The sequence below is a fragment of the Scomber japonicus genome, chromosome 12 (genome assembly GCF_027409825.1).
Source record: "Scomber japonicus isolate fScoJap1 chromosome 12, fScoJap1.pri, whole genome shotgun sequence".
Lineage (NCBI taxonomy): Eukaryota > Metazoa > Chordata > Actinopteri > Scombriformes > Scombridae > Scomber > Scomber japonicus.
The window spans coordinates 2,714,492-2,737,953 of NC_070589.1; the positions used below are offsets into that span (position 1 = coordinate 2,714,492).

The following is a 23,462-nucleotide window of genomic DNA, read 5'->3' on the forward strand; positions in this document are numbered from 1 at the left end:
AGAGTGAAACAGAGTTCAAAATCCTCTGATTTTGTTGAGGAAAAGCTTAAGATTGGCTTTGTCACTCCAAACGATACACGTTGGAACTCTATGTTCCTCTCAATGCAACGTCTGGCTCACATAACCACCTTGACTCCCCAGGCCAGCAATCTGTCAGTGCCAGTGGACCCTACTCCTGAATATGACAGACTCCTTCTGCACACTGTCTGTGATGAGTTTGGCCTTCGTCGTTTCACTCCAGAAGAAATCGACTTCATCCACAAGTTTGTGAGTGTGATGGGTCCCTTAGCAAATGCTCTGAACATCCTTCAGGGGGAAAAAACACATTCCTTGGGTACCTGGTTCCTACCATTGTGCAACTGAAAAACAATTTGAATAGTCTGTTGGTAGCCTACGGCTACTGAAGGTCTGACTGCATGCCGTCCCCTCATCCAAAATATGTTGCAGTCACTCTCTAAAAGGTCAGATATTTAGGCCCAGGAGAAACAGACTGGGAGATGCCAACTTTGAAAAGCAATTGCTATTAAATGCCAACAAAAAACAGTTTGGACTGAAACAGTAGCCTAGCCTAGCCTGTGGACTGCTTATCACTTACTGCAACATTGGGATTCCTTATGTGTGTGTGTTTGGTTTTTTTAAATAGTGCAGTGAGACAGTGCCACAGAGCTTCAAAAAGGGTACATGATAAAAAAAATAAGACCATAAAGATATTTTTTGTTCAAATGCATGTAAGACACTGATTTGTTAAGCTGTCTATTGCAACACTTGTTCTTGCTACCCAACTGTTAATTCCACGTTACAACATTAATGGAACATAGCAGAATAAGAATACTTTTTTTTTCATATTTGTTTACTCAAGAGTATTCACCCTCCCACTACAGAGGGACTCCTAGTTTACATTACTACTACTACTACATTGCATTAGTTGATAAAAAGTAAAAAAAGAGTTTCTGTTCAACTGCAGTATGACACCATAGCCTTTTTGTCTGTATAAGCAGTATTTCAGCACTTTAATCTGAGACGTTAGTACCTCAAACTGTTTGACAAAGATGCCCTTCTGTCACACTAAAATTATTTATGATGTTTTTTTTTATGATACATTTCATTTCCGTTCCTTTTCTAGAGGAACAGTATTGGGGCAACAGACAAATAAACCAAAAACAAAAATATTTTTTTTTGTCCATTGTCCATAATATATATGCAAAACCTCCATTTTGTGTGATTTTAAGATCTACAGTGAACAGTTTTAGGCTATAGAAGGTAGGCATAGTGATTGAAGTCATAGTTTGAAAAACAAGTTCAGACTTTCATTTTCATTTCTCACCTAAAAAATGAACTGAACTTTGAACTAGTTCAAAATTAAAAATGGTGAACTATGAACGTGAACAGTTCACTTTGAATATGTGTGAACTGAACTTTGAACTGGTTCATGAAAAGTGTGAACTTGCACAACACTGTTACAATGCACTTTACTCTGGCATGAGCCGGCAAAACATCCATAGTTAGTCGCCCGCTTATGTTTGTGAGCTGCATTTTGAGCCTGATCGCTACTTGAGATCCTCCAGGAGGGCCCTATTGATTGTTTCAAAATCATGGCATGTTACAGTACTAGAGGGGACCTTCAGCGGTGGAACTCTCTGCCTTGAGATCTCTGGCAGGAAGACTTAGTGTCATGTTTTAAATCTCTTCTAAGACTCACTTTTATCATATGGCTTTTTCTTAACTGTTGATATTTGTTGTGTTATTAATTTATTGTATATTAATGTTTTTACTTTGCATGTTTAACTTGAATTATCTGTTTTTACTGTAAAGCACTTTGTAACTTTGTTTTGCAAGGTGCTATAAAAATAAATTATATAGGTTTTGTGCAGCAAAGAACTACTACACTAAAAAAAACCAAAAAACTAAAACATCTCAACACACTGCATCATGTTTGCATGTTCACACCTCCAAACATTTGGTGAGAAATAATTTATAACTGAAAGCCCATTGATTTTTAAATCCATCAGACCTGCAATATTTCCACTGCCACACTGGAAAAGAAAATCTCACTTCACTCAGGAACAGTGTACATTATGGCAGAAGATAAAGTACTGATGTTATCTAACAAGTCTGAGAATAATGTGAGCAGAAGACAAATTTAAAAAAAAAAGACAGATTAAAATGAAAAAAAAATAGCACTCATTGTCTGTTGTGCAAACTTCACTGTTGTGATCACTGCATTTGCCGTCTTAACACAGCAGATATAAACTTTGAAGAGTGAAGAAGCAGGTTTAAGATTTGCATTATATCAAATCAGGTCATTGGTGACCTTTCACAAAAGACAATGACAGGATTTGGTGCTGAAATTTTGTATTTTTGTATTTTATTGCTTTATTGATCAACAAGTTTATTTTTTTACACAAAAGAGAAACAAAATAAATCAAATCATACAAATCATAAAAAGTTATATCACATTAGGATACATATAATAGTGTATATTTATGGAAAAGTGTTAGTGGATGTAATTATTGTTAGCCATTAGATGTTACTAAATAGCATTATTTACATACTGGTTACTAGTTGTGGTCATGACAAAGATTTGAGAAAACACCAAGGTAAACAAACCATAATTAACCACTTAACACACGCCCCTGTTTTTTATGCTGTTAGCCTAAACGACATGCCCAAGTTGTGAGCAGCACAGATCCCACATAGTTTGAGACTCAGAGATATGTCTGGTATCATTGGAAAGGAAACACTCTCGGGATTCTTGTAAAAGTGTCTGTGTGATTCTGTGACTTACTGACAAAGAGTGGCAGAGGTTACAATGATGGGGTTGTTTACTCGCCTATAGGTTTGCCTTTACAATGACATGTGTACAGACATTCAGGGACCTCTCAGCAGGATATAGACGGTTACGCTTGGAGTTTGTTTATGGACAGCCAAACGTAATAGCTTAGTGTCATACGCCGTCGGAAACCTCTGACTATTGGCTAAAAGGTTATCAACTTCATTTCACCGAATATTTCCATAGGCTGGAACAGCAGTCAATCAAAGCCATGTCGTCATTGTTGTCGGTCACATGTCCTCATTGGCTTTGGAGACATGTACTGCCTAATCCTAAACACCGATTGACTGGTGTGTGGTGTCGTCAGAAGCAGAAGAGGCTCACGGTCGTAAACATCGAGTCACGTGTACTCTGAAATGGACGTGCAGGTCAAGAAATGACGTAAACGGACCGTATATGGTTTGTTATTTGTGTTATTACGTTACGTGTTGGACTAAATACATGGACATATTGAGGAAAGTATTTCGGTTTTATGGAAACGGATTTCATATTTCACAAGAATGGATATTTGGCGAGCTGTACAGAAAGTCCTGAGTCATAAGATGATCGTTGTGGATAAAGGGAAGACTTTGAAGGTATGTAGGCATTATAGCTTTTCTTACTTAGCTCAGGGGCTAGCCGAGCTAATCGCTAATACTATTAGGGCTGTGAGCAACCATATAAGTCGTGAGCGGTCTTGAATGAATCAGGACAATCTAAGCTTTCCAACGATGTACGGCATGAATATATATGTTTAAGGGTTGGTGTTTAAAACATCCAGAAGAACTTGTGGCTACCTCCTAACATCCGTCCCGTTCCGTAGACGGAACAGCGTGCGTTAAGTGGTTAAGAATACTAACAGTGTAGAAAAAAACAATGCCCAGGTTAGATTTTGATTTGTTAGTAAAGGCATGAGGGGATGGTATACATTTAGTCTGACCTTGCATAGGGGCTTAGAAGATGCAGCAGGTATTTCATGTTAAGCAGAATACTACTTGAATGGTCAGAGTTAGCTTTTAAGATTAAACATAATATCAAATGCTGTATGCTATGCTGTAGACGTAATCTAAAATATGTTGTTGTAATGTTTTTCAGACAGGACAACTAAAGAAAGACCAGCTTCCTGTGTTTGAAAGACACCACACCCCACTCCTCCCCCTACACACACACACATACACACCTGTGCACACACATGCATGCACATACACACACACACACAGTCATAGACTAAACGACTGTAGAGGACTGAGACGTTTGTAGGGTTTTGTTTCTTTGTCTGCAGCATCTGCAGCAAAGGATGGTCACAGTGACGATGATGATCAGGACTATGAGCAGGATGAATAGTCCACCTACTAATGCTCCAACATTCATCTCTAGAAGGATAATGAGGGTCAGAGTTAGGCAGAGGGGTCTGGCATATGTTATACTTAAAAGGTATAATTTGTGCGTACCTTGTTCAGGTCGTGTACACTGATGAATGCTCCAGGCTCCGTGCTGCAAGTCTTTGGGTCTGGAGGGGATGAAAGCTGCTACCGTAAAGCAGTAACTCACTCCTGGATCCAGTCCTGACACGTTTGCTATACTGTAGTCAGATATGATGTCTCTCTGCTCGGTAAGAATAGAAAATATTACTAAACACTCACCTAAACATCTATACATTTATCTAACTTACCATTCTGACATTTGGATGCTTAGAAATTCTTGATGTGACTACTGCATTTATATGTTGAAAAAGTTGAAATTATAGTATATTTACTATATTAATTCATATTAGCATTTTAGTGTGAACCTTTTTTTATTTTAAGTAATTTTACCTCGGTATTGAGCAGCCTTCCATGTGTGTGTTTCTCAAAGGCAACGCTGTTCTTATATATACTGTATATCAGTAAGTAGCTACAATGTTGCAGTTAGTATACATGAATACACGTGGTCGCGTGCATATGGTCACGCGCACGTCAGCCTCCTCTGGGGGAGGGACTTTGGAGGCAGGGCAGGAGTGCAGTGGAGAGGGAGGGGGAGGGGGAGGGATCCGACAGTTGAACTTCTTCAAATTTGATGCTAAGTCCTCTCTCTCCTCAAAGTTACCAACAGCAGCTTTAAGGCCTGCAGTGTGAACGTAGGTAAGAGACATAAGTTGAAAAGTCGATATGAAATTCCAGTCACCCAATTTTTTAGGTATTTTCAGTTACACAGTTATGCTGCATCTACCCTTAAACTGTCACAATATGGATACACATCTTCTCCATTAGAAGACATATTACTTGACAATACTGATCCTACCAAACTAGTTACACAAATCTATGCAGCATTCCGTAAGATAATGAAAGAAAACACAACCAAGATTAAATCAGAATGGGAAAAGGACCTTGGTGCTAAAATAAAAAACAAGGAGTGTGGCTTAATTTGTCTGGGTGTCTACTACTGATAAGGCCAAAGAACTCCAATTTAGGATTACTCATAGATTATATATCACCCCATTGAAGCAGAACAAAGTGAACCCAGATCCATCACAGTTTTGAAGTAAGTGTAAGATCAAGGAAGGTTCATATGCCCACTGTCTATTAGACTGCATTCACATTCACACATTTTGGGAAGATGTGCTCAAAGAAATCAATGACATAATGGGACTGATGAAATATAAATCATGTTTACTTTAAACACAGTTTAAACACAAATGATGAACTTTAATATTATGATTGATTAATTAAAATGTGCTGTACTTCTTCCTTGCCTCATGGTCAGCCATGCTTGCTGAAAAAATTCAACTGCAGCCAACTTTAGACTAAGTTGAACACTGTGATTGACTTGTACATCCAATTAAATAAGTTTACATTAATCATAGGTGCAGGCATCATAGAAAAGTTACACCAATTGGAATAATTAATGATTAATTATGATGAATTCATTTCATTAGGGCCCAGGCCAGGGAAAATGCGAGGCCAGGGTCCTAGCAATTTCAGTACCCAAGCATGAAAGTGCCATCATTATTATTATTATTATTATTATTATCATTATTATTATTATTATTATCATTATTATTATTATTATCATTATTATTATTATCATTATTATTATTATTATTATTATTATTATTAGTTATTATAGTATGCCATTGCATTTTTGAGGAGCTCAAATAGTTTGAATAGTTTTGCACTTTTAGTTTTTGGGATATTAGCCTTCAAATATTCCTCTCATTTAAAAAACAACAACATAAAAACACTATGAAAGAAAGAAGAAACATAAATGTCTATAAACATTTGTTGATGTTTGAATGTGTCGGTGAAAGTATAGATGAGTAAAAATAAATAGAAAATGCAGTTTCTGCAGAAAACATGTCTGATTAACATCATGCCTGATTATTGTGGTTAACAATAGTATACTTTTAATAATGTTTCCTTGAAACTGTAATATGGGTGACAAACTTGTATGTCATGGTGAGTGTTGGCAGGGGAGTACCGTTCTTGTGCTTCCAGACTTGTAGTAGTTGATCTTGTACTTGAGGTCATCTTTGAGAATATCTCTGATTGTGAGTTGTCTCCCTTGTTTATGGATACTGGTCACAGGATCAGTGATCATCACAGTCACATTGCTTTCTTCTACAACCTCCACACTGAACTTGACTGCACTGATCTTACCTGACAGATAAAAAAAACACAGTGGAGTTCAAACTACGTGGCAGGATTATTATTAATATAAACTGAAAGTATTTTATTCATAAAGCTGAAAGATGTGAGTTGGTTTTTAATGGCACCATTAAACATATTGTGGTGCTCTGTGGGTATATCCCAAACACTTTTAAATGGATTTCCTCATATAATTGTGGTATTCAGTCAAGGGTCAATTTTGGGACTAATTTTATTCCATGTACATGATTTTGGAAGCACATCATTCATAGAAATTGTATCTCTTTCACAAAGATGTAGATGATCTCAGTTGTACCTCTCTGTTATGCCCGCCAACTATTTATTTTTACATCAAAAATGTCCCTTATCAGTGTTTCCCCTATGTACATTTGTCAGCGCCGCTGCAAAAATGACTGTGCTATGCTGATCACTTGCTCGATTTCATTAGAAGTTGCTCGCAGCTAGTTAACCATATAAATTAACTTCGCTTTTGGCTTCGGTGTAGGCTAGGCACACATAACACAACCTGCCCCCTCCCTTCATAAGCTACTGAAGTAGGGGGAGGATAAAAGCAGACAGCCCGACTCTCCTGCATATTGATATCCTTGACGCTCCCGGAATCTGGGGCGAGCAAGCAACAGTGCTAGAGTGACTGTGCGCGTGCACAAAAACGATCGGTTTTCTATCGCTTTTGCGCATCATATCAATGATATAATGTCACTGTGCGGATCATTAACCTTGTTGAAGTGTGCTCCCTGGTTATAGTTAGTGAACTATCAGCTTCTACCTGCTCAGATCTCACAGTCAGCAGCAGAAAAAGTAAAACTGGTTACTACAAAAATAAACCATTATTATTATTTATCTTGTATTTACAGAAAATACCTATTTTTGTGTAGCATACATGTGGATGTTATTTTGTTAAAGCTATCAGACATTAACATTTAGTTGTTTTGTTTAAATTATAATTTATAATTTAACATTACTTTAACATCCAAGCAGCAACATGTAGTTTGAGCACTTTTTTGCATTGTCAATTTGAAAAAAAATTGTTTGGTGGAAATTTAATTTTTTTTTTTTTTTTATCGGATTCATTGATTAATCGAAAAAATAATCAACTGATTAATCGTTTATCAAAATAATCGTTGCAGCTCTATTATTTTTCAAATTTTCTTCCGGACCCCCCTAGTGTTGCTAGGTTACCGACACACAGCAGCGCTGCTACAAACATTTCTAGGGGAAACACTGCCCTTATGATGCATTAATACACTTTTGGGGCATTTGCGGGCAGCAGGCCATCTTGTAAACACATATGATATACTGTCATTTTATGAAGTCATTATGACAAATATTTTAGCATTATTGCATAGTGATATTAGCATCCATTTGGAGTTGTGTTTCTCGCCACCAGACAAATGTAAGTTCAATATTCAGTCATCTTCTAACTCTTGCTAATATTTGTCTTATTGTAAATGTTAAATGCTCCATCATGTTCACCAGCTGCAGTTTAATGTTGGGTAAGTAGTGTACAAACTTATGTGCTTAATAAAAATTAAAAATTAAAAAAAAAAAAAACTAAAAATGCTATGTAGGGCAGAGGGGAACTAAGTAAATCACTACGTAGATTCATCACTATATGGCCAACTGTTTTCACATTACATGTGGTCATTTGATGATGTTTTAATAGAAAAATATTAATTAATGCAATTTACAACTTAATACTAATAGGGCAGAAATCTTGTCAAACATCTTTGTTATTGGCTCTCTATATCTAGTGCGTGTGTGTGTGTGTATGTGTGTTACCTACTCTCTTTATAGGGGTTGATGTGTGGGGAATAAGTGTGAGGGGGCTCGTCTTGGTAATCGTCATAGTCCATGGTAGCAGCTTCTGTTTTGATGTCAGCAGAGTAGAGCCTGTCAAAATAGGACTACATCAATATGGATTGGAGAGGAAGCAATATGGTGTATACACATATATTTTTTAAAGACGTTAGAGTCATTGGTATAAAATGAGGACATTTAATGAAATAAAAGTTCTTTGGCCAAAATGGAAATCAAACAGTGTGTTTTGTGTGTACTTCATCCATGAGAGTCCATTTTGCCTTTTGTTGTGGTTTCTTCCTGTTATTTTGCACCACCAAGCCAAACCAGCCAGCCTAGGCAAGGCAAGGCAAGGCAGTTTTATTTATATAGCGCATTTCATACACAATGGCAACTCAATGTGCTTTACATAAAACAGAAACATTAAAACATACAATTAACCCCCCCCCCCCCACTCCCCACCCCCATAATAAAAACAAAGTACAGAAAAATAGAAAGAAATACATAAAATGCTAGAATAAAGCATTAAATATAAGATTGCAGCATAAAATCATAAATTAGCTTTAAAATCATTAAAAGGACATAGAGTGCAAATGAAAGATTAAAATGTAAAGTGCTTTAAAAGAGCTCAATCATAAGCACAGGAGAAGAGAAGTGTTTTTAACCTGGATTTAAAAGTGTTCACAGTTGGGGCTGATTTCAGTGCTGCTGGTAGTTTGTTCCAGTTGTGTGCAGCATAACAGCTAGAAGCTGCTTCACCATGTTTAGTTTGAACTCTGGGCTCAACTATCTGACCTGAGTCAGTAGATCTCAGAGCTCTACTGGGTTTATATTCTACTAACATGTTATTCATGTATTCTGGACCTAAACCATTCAGTGATTTGTAGACCAGTAGCAGAACTTTAAAATCTATTCTATAGCTGACTGGGAGCCAGTGTAAAGACTTTAGAACTGGAGTAATGTGCTCTAATCTCTTTGTTCTGGTTAAAACTGGAGCGTTCTCAATGAGCTGCAGCTGTTTAATGCTTTTTTGTGGGAGTCCAGTCAGAAGACCGTTACAGTAGTCGAGTCTACTTGAGATGAAAGCATGAATCAACTTCTCCTGGTCTGTTTGAGACATAAAACCCTTCACTCTGGATATGTTCTTAAGCTGATAGAAGGTTGTTTTGGTGATTGAGCCTACTGAAACTAAAAATATTTATAAAGGCAATAAATGGATAATGGATAAAAAATTGAAGTGCTCCAAATATTTTTTCTGATGTTTGAGCAGAGAAACTAAAACAATTGCCCATATTCTATAACAGGGGTTATTAGCCTTTTTTACCTTAAGGCCCAATTTTTCAGTGCAGAGGGCCCCGGGGCCCAGTCAAACTTATTCATAAAATCTGTCCAGTACAGTTCAAACCACTAGATGGAGACAAAGACTGTGTGTTCACATTGAGGACGAGAGGCAGGCTATCTGCAATTCATCCCCCATGCCATGTCAATAAATGGAAAGTGGCTTGAATCGACTCAAAATGATCCAGAAACATTGGAGTAGCTGTTGCTAGGAATATAATGCGACCAGACACAACTGTTAACCTGAAAAATTTGTAGTTATAAATTTACAATGGGAAGTTTGTTTGGATTTTTCTTTGATGTTTATTCCGAGAGTTTTCACAGTAATGGAATTGCTGCTGGAATCAGTGAAATCTCAGCTTTTATTTGATGTGTAGTTTGTCGTGAAAATTAAAGATACGAGGACAGCGGTCACTGCAGGCATGCAGTGCTTACACAGAGGAGCATTTTTGCAAATGGTGCAATCAGTTGCTCGGTGTTTGACCTGTTGTTGTGCTGAGCTTCTTCTGAACAAAACGGTGTGTCATGTGACTATATTTGTGCTTGTTTAACTGCCCTGAGTAATTTTAGTCTTTTCAGGGGGGTCAGCACCACTTTTGTCTTCTTTTTTACATTTTAAAAATGTCTCCATCACTTTTGCTAGAGCTGAGCGGCTAGCTGAATGTCTTCTTCTGTTCTTCTGTGAACATGTTAAACTACTGACTGACGCATTATCGCCACCATGTGGTCAGAAACTGCATTGTAACTGAGCGTCTCATGGATAACATCTCTGGTGTCTTCAGTTGATAACCTATGCAGTCCCGTGGCCTTCGCGGCCCTCAGGTGCAAAACTGAATGTTCTCTGCAGCCCTCTAGGTGGCGCTTGCGGGCCAAGTTTGGGCCGCGGCCCTACGGTTAAGAATCACTGCCTTAAACAAATGGGGGACGCCTGGTGGGCCTCAGCCCCTCCCTCAGGTCTGGAGGTAGATCACCCTGAACTTAAGATCCCATAAACCCCTTTGATTCTCATCCCTCATTGGCTGAGAGACACCCACCATCACTTTCAGTCCTGGTGATGTCACTGAAACTTCAACAAGAGAGGCGCAAGGCTGCTCTTTCTCTTTTCCTTTTTTCCTCATTTGTTTCCACGTTTTTGATCGAGAGGATTCAGACACATGGGTCAGGAGGCTGGGACTCTGGAGGCGTTTGTGGTATTTCTGGATGGCGGTTGTTTTCTGTTTTAGCAAAATCTTTTAATATATTAATTTCTCTGTATAATTTGGAATTCGCCTGTTTTATTTTTCTTTGTCCTGACCTCCATTGTCTGAAACAATAAAATATGCTTGTCTGCCCTGCATTTCACCTTTTGTGCCACCTATTTGTTTTTCTGCAAATTTTCTACCCTTTTCATAGGGTGGGCATCTCGCTGTGCCCTGTATTGCCGTTGCCTTTCTGCTGCTGACAGCTTCATCCTCCTAAAGCAGAAATGAACCTGGGATGGGATGGTATCCCATAAATGTACCTTTTACATTAAAATGACAGAGAATCCATAATTAAAGTAAAATAATGTAAAATGCTTCTATGTATGAGATACATTGGACTCCCTTACTCACTGTCAACTCTTTTTATTTTTATTTATTTATTGTACACAATTTTGTGCTTTAACTCCATTTTGTAACCTCAAAACAGATACCACATGGCATGCCTAAAAACAGAATTTCATTTATTTTTCTCATATTATTATTATTATTTAAATGAAATAGAGATTCCCTGCAATATCACAAAAACAGATTTGACCCATAATGAATCTACTGTCCGTGTATTCTCAGCATTTTGTACTAAATAATGACAGAAGAAAGTTTCCTGCCAAAGGAAGTGACATCACTTGGTGCAGGTCACGTGTTTTTTGAATGTCTTTGCAGTTTTTTATGCAGTTTTATAACAGAAGTAACAAGAACATTGAGTTGACAAGAACATTGGGACAAATACAAAAAAGTTTATTACTGAAATTTTATATTATACAGAAAGATATTCTAAACAACTGATATTATAAATACAAAAACACAAAAAATTTGCCTGAATTATTTTTATGTTAATTCAAATTGAAAATATGAATCAAGAGTCGTTGTGTGTGGTAAGAGTCATTTAATTAATATTTTATGTAAAATTATGCCTAAAATATGCATCAGGCATTATTATCAGTGAAAGGTTAATGTAATTAGTATTATTACTCAATACTGATTCATTGAAGATTTTTTTTTTCTTAATTAAAAAAAAAGTGGGAGACGTGAAATTTCTGGAATGGGCCGCTTAATGTACATGTACTGATCAGTTTAGCTTAATGTTGTTCATCATGTGCTCCTTTTACCATGCCACCATTGAGAGCATCCTGACCAGCTGCATCACTGTGTGGTTTGGAACCTCCTCCAACAAGAGAACCCTCCAGCACATAGTGAATGCAGTGGGGAATATCATTGGTGCCTCACTCCCCTCTCTTATGGACATCTGCAGCCCCACCCATCCCTCACACAGCTTCTTCAGTGTCTTCTCATGTGGGAGGAGATTCAGCCTTCAGGCTCGCACCTCAAGACTGAAGGACAGCTTCATCCACCAGACTGTGAAGAAGCTGAACTCTCTCCCCACTCTGCACCCTGCCATGAAAACTTGACCCCAACAAATTATCACCCCTCTGCCAACACAGGATAGTCAATAGCCAATAGTCTAGTCCCCCAAAACTAAACTGGTCTTCCCCCTCCACCTCTCGCCCCTACCCTCCCAACAAATACACACACACTCACACACACACACACACACACACACACACACACACACACACACACACACACACACACACACACACATAACAGCACCAGCCACTTTATGATTATTGTTTTTATTCATTTTATTGTTGTCTACCTCACGGTCTGAGAGTAACATAATTTCAATCCTCTACATTTCCTGCACATGTAGCAGGATTGACAATAAAGTTGGCTTTGAACTTTGAACTTTTTAACTTTTTTGTTGTGATGTCTGTTCATAGTCAGATTACTGAACAGTCACACTGCAAAATTGATGTTAGTGTATTTAATTTGAGTTAATTTACCAGCAATATATTTACAATGTTTGTGCAGTTAAGTAGTTATATATTTGTGCTTTAGTATTTACATATTTACAGATTCAGATAGTTACACTAGCATATTTTGATGAGGAAGTGAGGTTGTTGTTGTATTCTCATGCCGGAAGCTACAGTAAAGTTCTGCCTAAAAGTCATCTGTCTCCATCCTGCTGTTTTCTCTCATGAAGAGTGTCCAAATACCACCTATCGAACCTTCACGTTACATTAGTATGCTCCACACATGTTACATCCAGTAACTAGGCCATGCATGGAACTAATCTGTTCTTAACCTGGGGCCTCATCCTACACAAATGAGCCTTTAACATAGACACATAACATCTACACACTATTTGTTCTGACCAACATATGTTCAACACACCAAGGCAGAACAATGAGGTCATACTATCTTTGTACTTCAAAGGTATATTTTTCAAGTTTTTAATACTCTTGCTAACATGGGAGTGGATACATATGTTTGTTTATGCAAATGTATATTATTATTGAAACATCCAGAACAATGAAATAGGCTACTGCATGTTCCAAAAATCTGCTGTCACGTATGATGTCTGTTAGGAACTCGTTACATTCACTCACCCATTTACACACAAAGGGCCCTATTTTGCACCTGGAGCACAGATGATGGTGGGCACGACACGTGTCCTTGTTAGTTTCAGACCAATGCAGTTGTCATTTTCTTGCCCTGCACCCATATTGTCTAAATAGCAAATGCACTTGCACCTGTCTGTGCGCCTATGAGCATATTGGTCTCAAAATGAGGTGTGGTTTGGTGAGTTGTAGGTGCGTTGCTATTTTAAGGCAGAGGAAAGCAATTGCTCTACTGACCAAAAAAAGAACAGTCTGAAGTCACTGTTGTATATTTCACTGTTATTTTAAGGATGCATTATCCAGATTTTAATAGGCCATTAAAATTAATTTGCAACGCATTATTAACTTTGACAGCCTTAGTTTTATTATATCATTTTTGATTAAATAAGTATTACTCCCCTGCCTGAGCTACTACCTTATCGTGGTGGAGGGGTTTGCGTGTCCCAATGACCCCAGGAGCTCAGTTGTCGGGGGCTTTTATACCCCTGGTAGGGTCTCCCATGGCAAAGAGGTCCGGGGGGGAGGGGCCAGACAAAAGGTAGCTCAGAAGACCCTAATGATGACAAAGATAGATGGTTTTTCATGTCCCTTGCCCGGACGCGGGTCAACGGGGCCCCCCCCTGGAGCCAGGCCTGGGGATGGGGCTCGGGGGCGAGCGCTTGGTGGCCGGGCCTTCACCCATGGGGCCCGGCCGAGCACAGCCCAAATAAGGGTCATGGGACCCTGCTCCCACAGACCCACCACCAGTGGGAGGGGCCAAAGGGGTCTGGTGCAATGAGAGCTGGGCGGCAGCCGAAGGCGGGGACCTTGGCAGTCCGACCCTCGACTGCAGAAGCTAGCTCTAGGGATGTGGAACGTCACCTCTCTGGTGGGGAAGGAACCAGTCTCTGGAACCAGTCTCCTCGAGAGGGGTTGGACTCTTGTCCACTCTGGAGTTGCCACTGGTGAGAGGCGCTGGGCAGGGGTGGCAATACTTATTGCCCCCCGGCTTGGTGTCTGTATGTTGGAGTTTACCCCGGTAGATGAGAGGGTAGCCTCCCTCCGCCTTCGGGTGGGGGGACGGATCCTGACTGTTGTTTGTGCCTATGGTCCAAACAGCAGCTCAGAGTATCCACCCTTTTTGGACTCCTTGGAAGGGGTGCTGGAAAACACTCCCCATGGGGATTCCCTCGTTCTGCTGGGGGTAGCAACAGTGAGACCTGGAAGGGTGTGATTGGGAGGAACAGCCCCCCCAATCTGAACCCGAGCAGTGTTGACATTGACTTTGTAGTCGTGTCGTTGGACTTGCGGCCGCATGTCTTGGACACTCGGGTGAAGAGAGGGGTGGAGCTGTGAACTGATCACCACCTGGTGGTGAGTTGGCTACGATGGTAGGGGAGGATGCCGGTCAGACCGGGCAGACCCAAACGTATTGTGAGGGTCTGCTGGGAAGGTCTGGCAGAGATTCCTGTCAGAGAGAGTTTCAACTCCGGGAGAGCTGCGACCACATACCGGGGGAGGCGGGGGACATTGAGTCCGAGTGGGCCATGTTCCATGCCTCCATTGTTAAGGCGGCCGACCGGAGCTGTGGCCACAAGGTGGTCGGTGCCTGTCACACCGGCGGTGAGGGATGCCGTCAAGCTGAAGAAGGAGTCCTATAGGGCCTTTTTGGCCTGTGGGACTCCGGAGGCAGCAGACAGGTACCGGCAGACCAAGCGGAGCGCAGCTAAGGCGGTCGCTGAGGCAAAAACCCGGACATGGGAGGACACATCCCACCAGTAGGAGACCCCGAGGAAGGCCCAGGACACGCTGGAGAGACTACGTCTCTCAGCTGGCCTGGGAATGCCTCGGGATCCCCCGGGAAGAGCTGGACGAAGTGGCTGGGGAGAGGGAATTGATTAGGCTGCTGCCCCCACGACCCGAACCCGGATAAGCGGAAGAGGACAGTACGGTACGGTAAGTATTGCTGACAGCAAAACCTGTATCCAAAGCCCAACAACAAAGAAATGGCCCTAGTTCACATCGCTTCATTATAGATGGTTACAATGAAATTGATAATAGTTGACTACTTAAACTGGATAATCTGTTTTAAGGTTATATTTTAGTATAACAACACTAGGCATGAGATGATAACCGTGTTCAAGGTATACCACGATGAAAAAGCCACGATAACCGAAACCGCAAAATTTTCTGTCATACCGTTCCTAAGGTATGAGCTGTTTTTTGTCTGGTCAAAGACAGAAAGCGCAGGTCAGAAATCCCTCAGGTGGTGCAGCTGCAGCGTAGAATATCACCTCAGACCGTCATTACAGATTCAGGTTAAATTAACTGTCTTTATTTTTCTTCCTTTTAGGAACATTTTAGAGCTGTAATCGCAATACCGCCATACTGTGAAACCGTGATATTTTTGCTTATGGTTATCATACCACCAGAATCTCATACCGGCCCATGCCTAAACAACACTGTTTAGGCAACACTCTGCATGTAGATGGTATAGGCCTCTATTTTCATAGTAGTAAATTGAAAACTGCTGAGTGTGGTCACCCTGGTCTCATTACCACTAGTCCACACTACTGAGCTAAGTGATGATCCTGATATGGGTGTGATATGAATAATTTATCTACTCTCCATTTTTTTCTGAAGAGGCTGGACAAGACACAGTCCATAGAATATTATACTTCATCATTACTGAAATATCAAAAACGATATAACTATATGTTTAAATTAAATAAGATTAGATTTAATAAGAAGACTTTAATAAGAGTATTTTCTGATTGTATTCATACGAAATCAATAAAAATTGCATGAAAATGTAAAGTGAGTTATGTCAATGGAGAAGTAAGTCACCAATACTACCATGTAGTAATATTATATAGGACTATAAATGATGAACAAAGTTAACTTGACTAAAACAGTGTCATTTTCCTACCTGTTGAGGGGATCAAGGTGGTTGGTCAGATCACATTCTGATTCTGATACTCGGATGCAGTCAGGACTCTCCATCCAGTTACTGTCATCCCTGATCCCCTCACATGACAAAACAAACAAAAATCAAACATCAACATATGTGCAAACACATTCCAGACTTTACTTTGTAATTCAAATGTGCATCATGTAGGAATGTACTGATTATTGTCTAGAAATAATATATAGTACCAGTCAAAGGACACACTTTACCATTCTCCTGAATGGGAAAGTGAACTAATCTCAATTTTGTTTCTTCCTTAATTAGTCCACTTCTCCAGTAACACATACAGGAATGCATATGAACTCACCAAGAGTACAGGACAGTGTATGTGTCGTTAGATGGAGTGGTAGTCCAGGTGAGGATTGTTTTAAAGTCCAGAGACACCCAAAGTACGTTCTCTGCTTTGGGCAGAGAGACACCATCTATGAATGACAGTAGGACATTTGAAGGATAGGTCTGAGTTAGACAAATCAAGTTGGTATTTCTTCCAAAGTAGCTGTGTTTTTTAGAACAAAACACCCATTACCCTTTTTCCCCCTGGAGGTTCCTCGATTTGTGTATGTTAGACTGCTGGAGCTTCACATAAGCTTCAGCTAAATTTTATAAGTCATTCGTACACATGATCAGAGGTCTGTACTACGAAGCTGGATTTTCTCTTATCGAGGTAACTTCAGGGTTAACCCTGGGTTTTCCGTCCTACGAAGCTGGTTCACTTCTTACCGGGGTAAATCACCATGGTAACTTATGCTGAACGGCTAACCTGCTCCGGAGCAGGTTATGTTCTGGATAAGAGATCAATGAGTACAAAAGCACCACCTCCTGACCAATCAGTTCTCTTAGAAAATGGCCTGCCCATTCTTAAAAGATCCTGTCAACATTGGTGCGTGGATCGCGAGAGGAGCGCTTAGGAGAGAAAGAGTTTTTAGTGAAAGATGCAATTTTTTAATTGGCCAAAATATATATTTAAAAAATAATCATTGAGGCACGTGGGGGATATTATTCTGTAGGTTTGACATCCTGAGATCAAAGGATCAGGGAGCATAATAACTGTATTTATTTATTGTAATTGTAAAAAATTGACGAAAAGATATATTTGTAAAATAAGCCTTGTGGCACATGAGGGATATTAGTTTATCCTAGACTGCGAAGATCTGGATAAGTCAACCCAGGTAACGGAGAGATATCCTGGATAGGTTAATCCAGCTTCGTAGTACAGGGGCCCGTTTCAGAAAGCAGGTTTAGTGAGAACTCTGAGTTAGTTAACCCTGAGATGAGGGAAACTCTGGTTTTTCGGTTTCACAAAGCCAGTTCAGCTTAACTCTGAGTCAGTTACCCTGGCAACATACTCCGTGAACCTAACCTGCTCGCTAGCAGGTTTTCTTCAACTAACCCTGAGTTTCTCCTCCTTTTTAGTTGAAGCCCGCAGACTGAAGGAGGTGTCAGACATGGTGTGTCCTTTTCTTAAAGAGTCAGTTAATATTAAAGCATGAATCTCCGTCAGAGGGTGATCAGACCCTGCTGGGATGTTTTATCATTCTCTGATGATGTTCTGTTTGAGTGTTTCCATTTTTTTGTACAATCGATAATTTATCTGAACAATATTCTCAGCCCTCGTATCGTCTGTACGACACCACATGGACATGCTCTCAGTTCAGAACAAGTTCTCTGTTCAAGTTCATGTTTCCAAGGCAACCGTCTGTCGGGCTGTCACAAAGGCAATATTTGAAGGTGATTGATAGCCAAGTGGTTACTGCTCATGCTTCATAGTGACCGTGTCGCTGGTTCGATACCAGTGAGGAACTCTCTCTCTCTCTCTCTCTCTCTCTCTCTCTCTCTCTCTCTCTCTCTCTATACCAGCTACTGTTAAATTACGGTGAAAGTGCCCAACCATAAAATAATTTGACTATTACACTTAAACATTTACACTTTTGTAATGTTGTATGTATAAAGGCATGTAGGTGTTGCTTTCAAATAGACAATATTAAATACTGGCAGTGTTGGGATGGCTGAAAAATTGACTTTCTTTTTTGCTTAGAAGATTTCATCAACTACTGAAATATATATCACATGTTGACTGTAGCATTTAAATGCTGTTTAATGAGGTAGGGCAGGCTAAACACCACAGCAGCTTGTAATCAATACCTTACTTGTTTGAGCTATATTTTTATTTTTCATATTCAGTTGCTGCCAAGTAGGCCTATGTTTTGTACCTGTTGGGGTCTGCATGAATGTTAAATGTGCCACGCACACACACATACACAGAATATAAATGTTGAATAAGTCGACCACTCGAGACAAAATGTTTCTCTTGTTTTCATTAATACTTTTCTTAAATATACTCATCATCTGCATGTATTCATTAATATTTCTAAATCCTTTGGGGAGAAGTGGGAGGACTGAGCCCTTTGTTTCTCCTGTTGTCATGGTGAATCATGTTATCTGTGCTCCATTGATGAGGGCTTGGTATCTCCTCATGCAGAAGCTTCACTCAGAGTTACTTTGACTCAGAGTTGATTGAACTAACTGTTAACACTTGTTCTGAAACTGAAAACTCTGAGTTTGACAGCTCAGAGTTGGTCAACCTAGAGTTAAGGTTTTAACTCCTAGTTAGTTAAACCTGCTTCCTGAAACAGGCCCCTGGCCTCCGGAGCAGGTTATGTTCTGGATAAGAGATCAACGAGTATGAAAGCACCACCTCCTGACCAATCAGTTCTCTTAGAAAATGACCTGCCCATTCTTAGAAGATCCTGTCAACATTGGTGCGCAGATCATGAGAGGAGCGCTTAGGAGAGCAAGAGTTTTTAGGGAATTTTTTAATTGACCAAAATATATATTTTTTAAAAAATCCTTGAGGCACATGAGGGATATTAGTCTGTATGTTATACAGTTGGTTTGACATCATTCATTCAAATGGTTGAAGCGCATAATAGGTTTGTATTTTGAATGTTGAATATTAAACTAATGTCGCTATGAAAGGAAGGGCACTGAGGAATCACTCTGCCCGAAATGCCTGTGCCGTAATAAAGTGACATTGAATGATCAGAGTGTCCGTTTATATTGTCTGATAAATTAATATTGTATGATCTCATGAATTTACACATTAACAGAGTCAGCAGCAGAGTCTGCCAGCATTCCTTCCTGGCTTTTGCTGCAGCAACAGTGTTGCTTTTGGCCTGGATGATGTGATTGAATTCTTCATATTGTTGAAGAATAATTGTCTGCTCCTCCATGGTAAAGTAGTCTGCTCTGCAGGGTTTCTCCATGTTTGTGATTGGTCAGACACTGCAAACACCTCCCCTTTATGTGAGCGCGCAGAGATCCAGATTGGAAAACCCTGGGTTGATTTACCGAGTTGATAACCAGCTTCGTAGTACCGCTTATCCTAGACTGCAAATATCTGGGTAAATCAATCCAGGTAACGGAGAGATATCCTGGATAGGTTAATCCAGCTTCGTAGTACAGGGGCCTGTTTCAGGAAGCAGGTTTAACAAACTCTGAGTTAAAACCTTAACTCTAGGTTGACCAACTCTGAGCTGTCAAACTCAGAGTTTTGGTTTCAGAACAAGTGTTAACAGTTAGTTCAATCAACTCTGAGTCAAAGTAACTCTGAGTGAAGCTCGTGCATGAGGAGATACCAAGCCCTCATCAATGGAGCACAGATAACATGATTCACCATGACAACAGGAGAAACAAAGGGCTCAGTCCTCCTACTTCTCTACAAAGGAGTTAGAAATATTAATGAATACATGCAGATGATGAGTATATTTAAGAAAAGACAGTCAACAGTGAGTATTAATGAAAAAAAAAGAGAAACATTTTGTCTCGAGTGGTCGACTTATTCAACATTTATATTCTGTGTATGTGTGTGCGTGGCACATTTAACATTCATGCAGACCCCAACAGGTACAAAACATAGGCCTACTTGGCAGCAACTGAATATGAAATATAAAAATATAGCTCAAACAAGTAAGGTATTGATTACAAGCAATTGTGGTGTTGTTTAGCCTGCCCTACCTCATTAAACAGCATTTAAATGCTACACTCAACATGTGATATATATTTCAGTAGTTGATGAAATCTTCTAAGCAAAAAAGAAAGTCAATTTTTCAGCCATCCGGTTTAGTGAAAACTCTGAGTTAGTTAACCCTGAGATGAGGGAAACTCTGGTTTTTCGGTTTCACAAAGCCAGACTTGAAGGAGGTGTCAGACATGGTGTGTCCTTTTCTTAAAGAGTCAGTTAATATTGAAGCACAAATACGAAGCACAAATCTCCGTCAGGGTGATCAGACCCCGCTGGGATGTTTTATCTCTGATGATGTTCTGTTTGAGTGTTTCCATTTTTCTGTACAATCAATAATTTATCTGAATAATATTCTCAGCCCTCGTATCGCCTGCACGACACCACATGGACATGCTCTCAGTTCAGAATAAGTTCTCTGTTCAAGTTCATGTTTCCAATGGCAACCGTCTGTCGGGCTGTCACAAAGGCAATATTTGAAGGTGATTGATAGCCAAGTGGTTACTGCTCATGCTTCACAGTGGCAATGTCGCTGGTTTGCTACCAGTGAGGAACTTTCTCTCTCTCTCTATACCAGCTACTGTTAAATTAAGGTGAAAGTGACCAAACATAAATCTTTAAATAAAACTAAATTTGACTATTGCACTGAAACGTTTACACTTTTGTAGTGTTGTATGTATAAAGGCATGTAGGTGTTGCTTTCAAATAGACAATATTAAATACTGGCAGTGTTGGGATGGCTGAAAAATTGACTTTCTTCTTTGCTTAGAAGATTTCTGTTTGTTGAATGTAGCATTTAAATGCTGTTTAATGAGGGCAGGCTAAACAACACCACAATTGCCTGTAATCAATACCTTACTTGTTTGAGCTATATTTTTATATTTCATATTCAGTTACTGCCAAGTAGGCCTACGTTTTGTACCTGTTGGGGTCTGCATGAATGTTAAATGTGCTGTGCACTCACACATACACAGAATATAAATGTTGAATAAATCGACCACTCGAGACAAAATGTTTCTCTTTTTTTTCATTAATACTCACTGTTGACTGTCTTTTCTTTAATATACTCATCGTCTGCATGTATTCATTAATATTTCTAACTCCTTTGGGGAGAAGTAGGAGGACTGAGCCCTTTGTTTCTCCTGTTGTCATGGTGAATCATGTTATCTGTGCTCCATTGATGAGGGCTTGGTATCTCCTCATGCAGACGCTTCACTCAGAGTTACTTTGACTCAGAGTTGATTGAACTAACTGTTAGCACTTGTTCTGAAACCGAAAACTCTGAGTTTGACAGCTCAGAGTTGATCAACCTAGAGTTAAGGTTTTAACTCAGAGTTAGTTGAACCTGCTTCCTGAAACAGGCCCCAGCTTCGTAGTTCCATTTATCCTAGATTGCGAATGTCTGGGTAAATCAACCCAGATAACGGAGAGATATCCTGGGTATGTTAATCCAGCTTCGTAGTACAGGCCTCAGAGGCGGTACTACGAAGCTAGTTATCAACTCGATAATTGAACCCAGGGTTTTCCAGTCTGGATCACTGCGTGCTCACATAAAGGGGAGGAGTCTGCAGCGTCTGACCAATCATAAACATGGAGAAACTCTGCAGCGCAAACTACTTTACCATGGAGGAGCAGACAATTATTCTTCAACAATATGAAGAATTCAAACACATCATCCAGGCCAAAAGCAACACTGTTGCTGCAGCAAAAGCCAGGAAAGAATGCTGGCAGACAATAGCTGACTCTGTTAATGTGTAAATTCATGAGATCATACAATATTAATTTATCAGACAATATAAACGGACAGCACTTCCTCAGTGCCCTTCCTTTCATAGAGACATTAAGTTAGTTTAATATTCAACATTCAAAATACAAACCTATTATACTTCAACTATTTGAGTGAATGATGTCAAATCAACTGTATAATATACAGAATAATATCCCTCATGTGCCTCAAGGATTATTTTTTAAATACATATATTGGTCAATTAAAAAATTGTATCTATCTCTAAAAACTCATTCTCTCCTAAGTGCTCCTGTCACCAATGTTGACAGGATCTTTTAAGAATGGGCAGGTCATTTTCTAAGAGAACTGATTGGTCAGGAGGTGGTGCTTTTGTACTCATTGATCTCTTATCCAGAACATAACCTGCTCCGGAGCAGGTTAGCCGTTCAGCATAAGTTACCATGGTGATTTACCCCGGTAAGAAGTGAACCAGCTTCGTAGGACGGAAAAACCCAGGGTTAACCCTGAAGTTACCTCGATAAGAGAAAATCCAGCTTCGTAGTACAGGCCTCTGAGGGGTATTGCACAAAAGTAGAATAAAGAAATCCAGGATAACTGAGCAAGCGCAGCTTGATCTAGTCTGACCGGCGCATCTTGGCTTATTCGGTTGCACGTTTGCTGAGCCAGGATGAAAAGGCGCGGCTATGTCAAGCCAGAGGGGTATTGCACGAAACCAGGATAAGGGATTAAGCCGGGATATGTTAGTTATCCTGGCTGAATTTAGCCTCAAGTCGGTTGCATGAAAGCAGGTTAAATTTATCCTGGCCCAGTTACTATGGTGATTTATTCTCTGCAGCTAGCCTGCTCCAGACCAGGCTAACAACCAGGCTAAGATTATTCTCAGGGATTCATCTGGCAGTTCTGTCAATCATGTGACAAATTAATGGGTTTTACAGCATTACCATGGTCTTTCTAAATATGTTGCATTATTTTAATTATCCTGCATTAAAATATTACAGATAGACTATATTGTCGTTTCATTAAAGTCTGTTGACTGTTTAATTGCAACAGTCATTTTATAGTCATTCATGTGGTATCATTATTGTGTATAATGTACAGTAGATTTACTTTGTACTATTTACTAGCCGATACTCACAATATTACTTGGCTGCTTCTGAGGCTGAGCAGCATCTGGGTCCTGTTACACAGGTTATTTTCTATTAGCACCAAATCACTGACTTTATCTCCATTATGGGCTAAATGAGCAAGACATTTCCATAAAATTGACATGATACCTCAAGCCTGGAGTCCAGCAACACTGTCTCCTCATCTGCAGAAGTGCATCCTGCAGCTGCAGATGTGCCCTCCCCCTGCCCTACACCTAATTATAATAATTGTTTGTACTTAATTATATTTCCTGAGTAGCATGCACTTTTACTTGTCACATTTAAATCACAGTGTACAACTGTTGATTAGTGGGCTT

General features: G+C 39.7%; 1 protein-coding gene across 1 annotated transcript in view; it reads right to left on the bottom strand.

Annotated features, from left to right (window-relative positions):
• Positions 1 to 3,975: 3,975 nt before the first annotated feature.
• Positions 3,976 to 23,462, bottom strand: part of LOC128369253 (tissue factor-like) — a 29,354-nt gene continuing 9,867 nt past the window's right edge. The window contains exons 2-7 of the mRNA XM_053330259.1: positions 16,543 to 16,657; positions 16,197 to 16,286; positions 8,237 to 8,343; positions 6,266 to 6,444; positions 4,281 to 4,414; positions 3,976 to 4,220 (exon numbers count right to left, since the gene is read on the bottom strand). Coding sequence (XP_053186234.1) covers positions 4,037 to 4,220; positions 4,281 to 4,414; positions 6,266 to 6,444; positions 8,237 to 8,343; positions 16,197 to 16,286; positions 16,543 to 16,657 — 809 coding nt within the window. The 3' untranslated portion in view covers positions 3,976 to 4,036. The remainder of the gene's footprint in view (positions 4,221 to 4,280; positions 4,415 to 6,265; positions 6,445 to 8,236; positions 8,344 to 16,196; positions 16,287 to 16,542; positions 16,658 to 23,462) is intronic.